This window comes from Trifolium pratense, linkage group LG3 (genome assembly GCF_020283565.1).
Source record: "Trifolium pratense cultivar HEN17-A07 linkage group LG3, ARS_RC_1.1, whole genome shotgun sequence".
In the NCBI taxonomy this organism is placed as follows: Eukaryota; Viridiplantae; Streptophyta; class Magnoliopsida; order Fabales; family Fabaceae; genus Trifolium; species Trifolium pratense.
Genome location: NC_060061.1, coordinates 21,281,848 through 21,292,967, shown reverse-complemented (window position 1 = coordinate 21,292,967; position 11,120 = coordinate 21,281,848). Strand labels below are relative to the sequence as shown.

At 35.4% G+C, this 11,120-nt stretch overlaps 3 protein-coding genes across 3 annotated transcripts; all 3 read left to right on the top strand.

The window, feature by feature from the left end:
- The first annotated feature begins 75 nt into the window (after positions 1-75).
- Positions 76-961, top strand: LOC123914753. Its single transcript, XM_045965926.1, has one exon. It carries the CDS (start codon positions 76-78, stop codon positions 748-750), a length of 675 nt encoding a protein of 224 aa, XP_045821882.1. The 3' UTR covers positions 751-961.
- Positions 962-5,310: 4,349 nt separating this feature from the next.
- LOC123913110 lies at positions 5,311-7,316 on the top strand. The gene is made up of 3 exons (XM_045963719.1): positions 5,311-5,446; positions 6,736-6,901; positions 7,040-7,316. Exons 2-3 carry the CDS (start codon positions 6,737-6,739, stop codon positions 7,085-7,087), a joined length of 213 nt encoding a protein of 70 aa, XP_045819675.1. The 5' UTR covers positions 5,311-5,446; position 6,736; the 3' UTR covers positions 7,088-7,316.
- A 482-nt stretch (positions 7,317-7,798) lies between these two features.
- LOC123914752 lies at positions 7,799-9,313 on the top strand. Its single transcript, XM_045965925.1, has 3 exons — positions 7,799-7,975; positions 8,578-9,087; positions 9,185-9,313. The coding sequence occupies exons 1-3, from the start codon at positions 7,799-7,801 to the stop codon at positions 9,311-9,313; spliced, it is 816 nt and encodes a 271-aa protein (XP_045821881.1).
- Positions 9,314-11,120: the final 1,807 nt, after the last annotated feature.

Sequence of the window (11,120 nt, the reverse complement as noted above, 5' to 3'; positions counted from 1 at the left end):
CTATCAATACGTGTTCTTTCACAAACAGCCCATATTTATATCGAAGTGCGTGTTGTTTACCTCTTCTGATTACCCATGGCTGCTAACAACACCTCTGATGGTTCAAAAAGTATCTTTACCAACTACATTACTTCTCCTCCCAATTACGATAGTTGGGCCACTGATATCAAATTATGGGTTACCGGACAAGGTTACAAGGACCATCTTACTACGAAGTTCGATACCGATAAACCAAAATGGGAACAGATCGATGCTCAATTGTGCAGTGTTATCAAATCCGCACTTCACCCTGATATCAAACCGATCTTCCGTCCTCATATCACGTGTGAATCAGTTTGGAGTCAGGCTAAGAAACTTTACACTAATGACACTCAGCGCCTTTATGGAGTTGGTCACAAATTGATGAATATCATTACTCCGAAAAAGATAGAAGGCTCTATTTCAACATATCTCGGTAATGTTCATTTTGCACTTCATGATTTTAATGAGCTTCTCCCTCATGTCGTAAGCTCTACAACTGAACAGGAGAAGGAACGTGAACAACATAGCACCTTCTTAATGCTCCTTTCCCTTTATGGTTTACCAGAAGAGTACGCTGCGATTCATGATCAGATTTTGGGTTCTGCAACTGTTCCGGATATGTCTACAACATATGCTATCCTCCTTCGAGTACCTGCAAAACATTCACTCGAGCCTATTATTACCCCTGCACCAGGTGACACTACTGCCCTTGCATCATTTTGGAAATAACAAGAATCGATACCGAGGAGGGCCATCCAACTCTAAACTTCATTCCAATTTCAAGTGTGCGCATTGTCACCAATCCAACCATGATATTGATAATTGATGGGTGTTGCATGGCAAACCTCATTGACGTCGGGTTAATACGACTCAAACTGATCAGTCTCGCATCATTCAGACCAAGCCTTCTCCCCAAGGCTCTCCGGCATGCTATGAAGATTTCCTCAGGTGGTGTTAGAGTAATCAGGACTCCGGTTCTACTACTTCGGTTGCACACACTTGTAACTCATCTGTTTGCCTCTCACAATCATCTCTCGGTCCTTAGGTTCTTGATTCTGGTGCTTCTGATTATGTTACCGGTAATAAAGGTCTCTTATCTTCTCTCTCTACATCTGGTTTCTTACCCAGTATAACTTCTGTAAGTGGTTCTCAAACTCAATCCCAAGGGATTGGTACTGTCCAAATTCTACCTTCAATTTCAGTTGACTCTGTTCTCTAAGTACCTGATTGTCCTTTTAATCTGCTTTAAGTTAACCGTCTAACTCGTTCTCTTGATTATATTGTTACTTTCACTAATAGTAATGTTACCTTGCAGGATAGGAGTTCAGGACGAACGATTGGCGTCAGATGTGAGTCTTAAGGTCTTTACTACCTATCTTTGTCATCCAAAACATGCTCCGCCACAGATTCCTCACTTACAATCCATGCTCAGTTGGGTCATCCAAGTCTTCCCAAACTTCAGAAGTTGGTGCCAAGTTTATCTAAGTTGTCTAGTTTACAATGTGAGTCGTGTCAATTAGGGAAACACACTGGTAGTAACTTTCCCGATCGAGTCAATAAACGGGCTTCTTCCCCTTTTGCTTTAGTTCACTCCTATGTTTGGGGTCCATCTCATACTATGTCTACTTTACAATCAAAATATTTTGTTACTTTTATTGATGATTTTTCTCGTTGTACATGGATATTTTTAATGAAAAATAGATCTGAGTTATTTTTTTTATCTTTTAGCAATTTTATCAAGAAATTAAAACTCAATTTGGTGTGTCTATTCGTACTTTAAGAAGTGATAACGCACGTGAATATTTGTCACATCAATTTCAAAATTTTATGGCTTCGAATGATATTCTCCACCAAACATCATGTCCTCATACACCTCAACAAAATGGGGTAGCCAAACGCAAAAATCGGCATCTCATTGAAACCACACGGATCCTGCATCTCCATGGTAATGTTCCATTTCGTTTTTTTGGGGGGGGATGCTGTCTTAACATCATGTTACCTTATAAATCGCATGTCATCTTTCGTCCTTGATGAAAATATCCCCCATTATGTTCTTTTTCCCAATTCTCCTCTTCACCCGCTGCCTCATCGTGTCTTCGAGTCCACGTGTTTTGTTCACAATCTCTTCCCTGGTCTCGACAAACTGTCACCCCGATCACTAAAGTGCGTCTTTCTTGGTTATCATCGACCACAAAAAGGTTATCGTTGTTATTCTCCTACATTACAACGATACCTTATATCTCCTGATGTTACCTTCTTTGAATATTTCCCATACTTTGAGCCAAATCATGACTCGTGAACCCCTTCAAAATATTAATCTTGAACCCATTCAGGAAGTTACCGTTGTTCCTCTTGAGCCTTGTCCCTGTGTCTCAGCAGATACACCTCTGGATGATCCTCCAGCTTCGAAACCGCTACAAACATATCAGCGTCGTCCAAAACCCTCTGTTGTGCCTGTTCCAGAGGCTGTTGAAGACTCACCCGTCAACGTCATCATCGTCATCGGATCCAGTCCCGCAACCTGAGCCTAATCTGCCCCCTGTATTCCGTAAAGGTAATCGTTCAACACGTAATCCGTCTCCACACTATATAGATTTGTGTTACAGTCGTCTTTCCCCATTACATTACACTTGCTTGTAATCTTTGTCGTATGTTTCTATTCCTAAATCTCCAGGTGAAGCATTATCCCACCCTGAGTGGAGGCAATCAATGATTGACGAGATGTGTGCTCTACAAAACAGTTGTACTTGGGAACTGGTTCCTCTACCCCCTGGAAAGTCTTTGGTAGGTTGTCATTGGGGGATATTTCTTTTTTTTTTTTTTGTTTAATTTTTGTTTTAGTTAGTTTAATTTTATCTATATCATTTTGTGGACAAACGGCTCATAGTTTCTCGTCGGCTAGTCATATCATTTTCACCATGTTGTTAGTTATCATGGATAGGAATGATATGCCAATCGATGAGAGATTTTTTGTGGCCAGATTGGGAACGATGCGACCAGCCGAAACAGGTACTACCAAGCTAGGATATTGGAGCTATGATAGAGATGGAGGCCCGTAAAACAAAAAAAGAGCATGTAGTAATTGAAAAACAAGTGGGACAGTTACATGAGTACAAAGGATGTCAACAGGGGCGAGGGTTGAGCGAATGATATTTTTCCACTCCGTTCTCCACCACCTAAAGTATTTCCCATTCCTCACTTGGGAGTATTTTTTCCTCAGTCTCATCCACGTAGCACAATTCCGCAGAGATCGACAAACTTAAATTTCTATTATTTTCAATAAAATTTGTGTATTAAATATTAAAGTTAGAGTGAAAATGTCAAATACCCCTATGAAATTACATAAGTCGCCTAATACCCCTGAAATTTTCAAAATGTCAAACACCGTACCCTTGAATTTGTAAAAACGTCTATCAAATGCCCCACTGCCCCGTTTACTTCGTCTGTTGTGATGACATTACCGTTAACTGCATACGTAACATCTGCCAACGTGACACCACATCACAGGGAAATAATTGACCAGGATACACGTCACCGGTGAGACAATTGACTAAAATTTGCAAAAATTATGGGATTAATTGACTGAAATTTAATTTGCATAAAAAGAGGGGGGGAGAGAGTAGCAAAGAGAGAGAGATGGAGAGTTAGATAGAGAGGAAAATGGAGAACAACAACAACCTTAACAACAACAACCTTGTGAGGAAGTTAGGGAGTGATAAGGAAAGAGAGAGATAGGGGATATCCAAATTTACAAGGTTGTTGGTATTGTTGTGGGATACACACTCCATCGCTCCATCTCCCTCCCCCCTCTCCCTATCTGCTTCTCTCTCTCTCTCTTCCCCCTCTCTCTTTAACTCTCTCCGCTTCTCTCTCACCCTCTCCCCCGCCCCTCCCTCCTCTCTCCCTCTTTCTCCCCTCTATCTCTTTTTATGGAAATTAAATTTCAGTCAATTAGTCGTTGATTTTGCAAATTTTAGTCAATTATCTTATGTGGCATATATCATAGTCAATTACCCCCTATGATATGTTATCACGTTTGCAGGTGTTACTATGCAGTAAACTGACACATCATCACAACAAACGAAGTACACGAAGCAAGAGTATTTAATAGACGTTTTGCAAATTTAAGGGGATATCTGACATTTTGAAAATTTTAAAAGAATATTTGACTAATTCTGCAATATTAAAAGGATATTTGATATTAGTAAAAAATAAATAAATAAATAAAAAGGGTATCTATATATATAAATCCTAAATAGTATTCCTAGCATTAATCCTAACCCTAATTGTATCAATCAATCATAGCCTTTAATCATTTCTTTTTGTGGATAAATCAAGAGTTAGATAATAAGTGAAACAATCACCTCTTTTAATATTTTTTTAGTGCCAAGCCTTTTGATTGACATTCTCACTATAATAAAAACCGTTTTGTGAATTAATTATTTTATAATATATATGTCTTATATCCCTCCTTATACATATATAGGCATGTGAAATTTCTATTTGGAAGAGTTATTAGTGTTGTAGAAGAATGATATGTTTCTGAAATTTTATGATTTTATTGTATCTTTCTTTTTCTTTGTATTTAACGAGTGAGACTATATTATTGATTTTGCAAGTATATATAGATTTTGATGCTCTTTATTCTATTTTAACACTTTATCATAGTCATTGTATAACCCTTCTACCCAACCCTGTTTTTCATCCTTATTTCTTCATTTCTTTCCCTTTTAATATTCAATATTTATTTTTTTCTTAGCATTCTTATTGTCTAATTTGTGATATTTCTGTAGTGGGACTTTGCATGATATTTACGAACCACTATAAATAAATTGTTTGAAATGCAATTACAAATATAATTCATTTCGTTAATATTTTTAATTAAGTTTTATTGCTAATATTATTTTGATAACATCTATTGTTTCAATTATTAATTTACTATTTATACAAATAATTTTTTGACGCTTCATTATAAAACAACGCATAATGTCCGTGCATCACACACTACTACATTCACAGAGATCGATGCTCCACACATTCCATTGAGCCATTTTGATTTTATGTCATTCCAAGATATTTTGAATTCAACTGAAAAAAAAATAGTTGGTAATGATTATTAGCTTTCGTTTTAATTTAAATCTCATATATTGATTGATATTTTAATCTAAATAATATGTCTATATTTTAATTGTTTTAGATGTTATTGCGCATGTAATTGAAAGAAGTGAATTCAACATTATTATATTATAAAATACCAGATAATACCCCTACAAAATAAAAATTATAAACAAAATAAAAATTGAAGACATTATTTGAATATAGGCATCTTCTCATTCATCTCAAAAACACAAACACACTTTGGCTCTGCGTCTCCTCCTATCAGTCTATCACCACCTCCACTTCCTCTTCTCAATCTCTTCTGCAGGTATCATCATCGCCGCTAGGGTTTCTCTTTTCCTTTTCAATTTTCCTTCCTTAATGTATTTTATATTATTTGATGTGTTAATCTGTTCCTTTATTTGTTTTCAATCAGAGAAAACTCGTAATAGTGTTTTAGTTCTCATTTATTTTTATTCATTTGTTTTAAGCTTTTTTATTTTAATCGATCATATATGATCGAGATCTCAATTTTTTTTTGCTATAATCTGATTGTGTTGTTGTGTTTGGCTATAATATGTTCCACCCCACCGTACGCCACCCTCTCCGAATCCAACATTTCCAAAGCTTCAATTTTTATTTTTTTTTGGCGATTAGGTTCAATTGAACCCTTAGGCAATGATAGAAGATTAGCTCATAGTTAATTAAATAATGGCTAAATTGGATAATTGGTCTCTTAACTTATTTATTGGTTTCATATTGACCCCTTGACTAATTAACGTTAAAAATTGGTCCCTTAACTACTTAATGTTACAAATTGGTCCATTGCCTTTAATTATGTTTTTCATATTGGTCCGTTAGTTTGTTATTGTCAATAGCCATTTTCTAATGTAATTTTTTTTGAGAAAAAGTAATGAAAAAGACCAATAAGACAAACAAAATTGAAGTCAAGGGACCAATTTGTAATGTTAATTAGTTAAGGGACCAGTATGAAACTAATAAATAACTCAAGGGACCAATATAAAATTAATAAATAAGTTGTTTTTTTTTACAATAACAAACTCAAATCATTTTATTAAAATTAATAAGTTAAAGGACCAATTATCCAATTTAGCTTTAAATAATCTAGATATTAGTAAGAAGCGGTATTTTTATGTTATTGGGTTGCTTAATTGGACTTTATGCCTTTAAGTTCATGAGGAGTATTATATAGTATGTTTTCACACACTTGGAAAGAGTGAATGAAAAATGAAGAATGTTTATCTTTTTATCCTAGTGTTTTTCTTAGATTTAGTATAGTTTTCCATAGTTTATAGTTTTGATAGAATTAGAGTCTAATATTCCACTATGTTAACTTTAAAATAATGTTTTTTCCTCTTGCGATATAATATACTCCCTCCGTCCCAAAATATAAGCAAAAGGTGGTCAACAAAAGTGAATGTATTTGGTTCAAATCTTTAACCAAATACATCAAGTTTCTTTGACTCACTTTTGCTTATATTTTGGGACGGATTTTTGTTCTGTTCCACGTAATTTCATGCATTGTTTTCGTCTTTCTTTTTCCTCCTTTACCTAGTTGTGAAAATCATTTATGAGATAATTGTTGGCCATGTGCAGGATGACAGAAGCAACAGAAGCACCGTTCAGACCAAGAGAGAAGCTTCTTGAGAAGCAAAAATATTTCCAGAATATACGCAACCATACTCACTTGAAAGGTCCCTATGACAGGATTACCTCTGTTGCTATACCCCTTGCTCTTACCGCAGCTTCCCTTTTTATGATTGTAAGTTCAATTGTGATATGAATTCTTTTCCTTCATATTTTTCCGTTTAGTGTTTACTTTGTCAGCTTGAAGTTAACACTGCGCATCCACTTGTTTACAGCATATCTTATAAACAATACTTGATGCATTTTTTTTCAGGGACGCGGGATCTATAATATGTCACATGGAATAGGAAAGAAGGAATGACTTGACTATTTCTGATGGAGGAGGTGTTTTGTAATACATACCTAACAGAACCTCCTCATTATGGACGCGATTTTCTTTGTATCCATTCTTTTCTCTTAATAAAATTGCATAATTGCAGAATTTGACCACCATTGTGGGTTTATAACTTGAGTGATAATGGTTCATTGTTTGTTTGATATAATCAATGTTTTATGACTCAATCAAACAGCTGATTTTTGCTGGTTTTTTATTTGGGTCTCGTGCTTGTTTATGCTAAACTGTTCCTTCTAATTTATGTATCTTGATTTGCATGTGCTAGACTAGACAAGCTTAACATTTCAATTGCCCCCTTAGTCAGTAGTGGTTACTGGCTGTAGTATAGGGTGATGGTCTACCAAAGGCTGGCAAATTTTACCTAAAATCGACTGTTTCATCAAAATTTAATAGGTTTATAAAGTTGGGTCTTGCTAACAATTATCCTAAGAGCTTTGGTTAAGGGGGGAAAAATATAGTTTTGTGTTGAAAGGAATAATTTTGAGACTTTAAGGTATTGAATACATCAGACATGTTCAATTATAGTATACACATTCTGTCTGTTCTGTCAAAAAAAACCTGTTTGAGCGCTTGTGATTTGAAACTGAAACTGATTGGTCCATGATTAACTTGCATTGCTTGAGACCATATTGGTGAGACATTACATCATGCATGTTAAGTCAGAATTGGCTTAAAATAATGTGCATGGATACACCAAAAGCTACATTAAATGCTGACAGGAAAGAAGCTGCAGATATTGACAAGCTTATGGAAGATGCATCCAAAATACTGTACATTAATTTGTACAAGCAGGAGATTTTCAACTCTCTTGGAATGAGACTTCTCACAGATGAGTTGTTTGGAAAGATGAACAAAGTTTTGTGGTTGAAAAAATCAAATTAAACGAGTACTCAATTATATCAGCTTTACACAGAGTTAAGTGTTATTTTCAACCAAAATGGTAACAAGAAAACAAGACTACTACCTGAGGGTATGTTTGTGTTGTACTGCTGTTGACAATATATCAAGTTAATGAGGCTTTTTTGTTTTGACTAGTCTCATAAAGACTAATTCAGCCCTTTTCATTCCTTTTGCAAAGTTATGCTTTTTGCATTTTATTAAAAGAAGAAAAATCATATCAATAGCTTTTGTAGAATACTAGCACTATCCTTAATTAAATACAAGTCTTTGGTAAGAGTTTGATATTGTAATCTTAAGATACAGATCTTAAATCTCCTAAGATGTCTTTTACTTATTTCCATCTGGTTGCTTTATAGTTTTGTGGACCTAAGACGTCTTTTACTTATCTCTCAAAATTCCACAACTTCAAAAACGATTACAGCAACAATTTGCGATAAGGCGTGCATTCGAGAAAACATGTTATCTACCTTTTTTACAAGATACTACAGTAGAACATTACATGGAACTAAACTGGGTCTTGCTTCCGACTCTCGATTATGTATATCTCTAAATTTTAGGCTGCAAAGGAACTGATTAAGGAAATTGGAATATTAGAATTAGAAGTCATGTATTTAGAACAATATCTGCTCTTTTTGTATTGGAAAAGATTTGATGAACTCGTTTCATCACTGTCAACCAAAGGAAGAAGATTGCAATCAGCTTCATACATTAACAGAAGTACTTCGGAATTAAGTTGCAATGATTCCATCCTTGACAAACAACGAAGAATGGAATTAGCTTCACACATTAACAACGGAACTTCTGTAGTAAATGTCAGATGTGGTATCTCTGACAAAGAAATTTCAGATCCGCACTCAAGTGATATCGTTTCAAGAAGTAGTGTAGGTGGTTTTCAGCTCAACGAATGCATAAACCAGTTAGAACCAGAATCTGTTTTAGACTCTAGTATTCATCTATGTTACTCTACATTATCTCAACAAACAGCTTGCTCGATTAAAGCTTCTTCCGAGAACATTAGGTCCAAAGCTGCAGAGTCTTACCATTCTCTACCGTTATTTATGCTAGAGGTTATTATAATAAAGAAAAAAAAAAAGAGAACTCGATACATCCTTATAATTCAGTTGCAAACCTCTAATATCTTGCTTTCAAATTTTAATTCACTAGCAAGCTCAGTGTGCTAAATGCAAGTCAACTAGCCTAGCAGAACAATTTGGGAATAGCTACATTGATAATGTTTCAGAGACACCGAATTGGCTTTTTGAGGAGATGATAAAATGCATATCAGCTATATAGTGTGAACTTACTGACTCTGCCGAGATATGTTTCCAAAGAAATTCTATGTTCCTCATCTCTACATCATCCGCCTTTTTGGTTGAACATAGCCTTGGGGCAACTTCTTTGCCAGTAGATCATATAAATGTCTACTTGGGTTTCTGGAAGACAATTTTTAGGATAAGACTCGAGTTCAGATAGAGCACAAGCACAAGCAATAAATAAAATGGAGACTTATTGCCTCTGAGGCTCAACTTGAGTACAAGCCGAAGACAAATGAAACTACTAAAGCAAGAAAGAGCCGCCGTCAAAATTCTACTACAAAAACGATAAGGAGACTCACAAACAACTTAGAAGCAAAAGTGATCCTTGTCAGAAATCTACAAAATCAACAAGGAGATTCACATGCAACTAAACACCAAGAGTGGTCCTTGTCAAAAGTCCTTTAACAAGACCGGCAAGGAGAATATCAAATTCAACTAATTAAGCATAAAGATGAGTTGTCCTTGTTAGAAATCTTTAACACGACCAACAAGAGGATCACAAGCACAACTAAGGAGCAAGAATGTTCCCTGTCAGGATAAGACTCGAGTTCAGATAGAGCACAAGCACAAGCACAAACGATAAATACAAATGGAGACCTATTGCCTCTGAGGCTCAACTTGAGTACAAGCCTAGGAAGACAAATGCAACTACTAAAGCAAGAATGAGTCCCCATCTAAATTCTATTACAAGAACGATAAGGAGACTCACAAGCAACTTAGAAGCAAGAGTGATCCTTGTCAGAAATCTACAAGGTCGACAAGGAGATTCACATGCAAACAGCAAGAGTGGTCCTTGTCAAAAGTCTTCAGCAAGGAGAATATCAAATTCAACTAATTAAGCATCAAGATCAGTTGTCCTCGTTAGAAATCTTTAACACGACCAACAAGAGGATCACAAGCACAACTAAGGAGCAAGAATGTTCCCTGTCAAAAGTCTTCAACGAGACTAACAAAGAGACCAGTGATAAGTATTGTGGCAAGAGGTATGACATAATTGAATCGTGGAGAAGGTAATACTTTTCAAAATCAGTTACAATACATCAGACTACCAACACGGGAGGAGATAATTTCAAATCCATATTTGAGCAACCACAAACTATGGTTGAGTAACCGAAATATGCATCAAGGAGTGTTGAAATATGATGAACATTTCTAGAATCTTCTACACTACATGAGTAACTTGTAACTACTAGTCATTAAGAGAAGATGTACAATTGTAGATCTTTCTAGAATGCTTGAGTAACTAGTAGAATGAATCATTACTAAATTTCTAGGGTAAATAGGGTTTTACTTTTACCCCCTGCAAAATAGGCGAATTTTGTTTTACCCCCTGCAAAATATTTTTTTGTGATTGCCCCCTGCAATATGAAGATTCCATCGTTTACCCCCTGGTCGACAACATGGATGCTGATTGTACAAAATTGATGATGTGGCATGCCTATGTGGCTTTTATTTTTATTTTTTATTTATTTAATTAATGGCATGTTGCCACATAATAAGCTATGTAATTTAAACAAAAAAAAAAAAAAAACTAAGAAAGAAAAAAAAAAGTGCTCTTCATCTTCTCAGATACAACACCTCCTTTTCAACAAATCCAAACCAGAAAAAAAATTCCAAAGAGCAATTACACCTAAATTTCTTTATCTTTTCCAATTCCTCCTCTTCATCTTCAAAAGTCATAAATCTAAAAATATCATATTTCATTTTCCAACAAAAACCCAGAAAACGCGATATAAAATTTTAAGCACAAAACCCGATCAACCAGAAAACACAATTAGAAACGC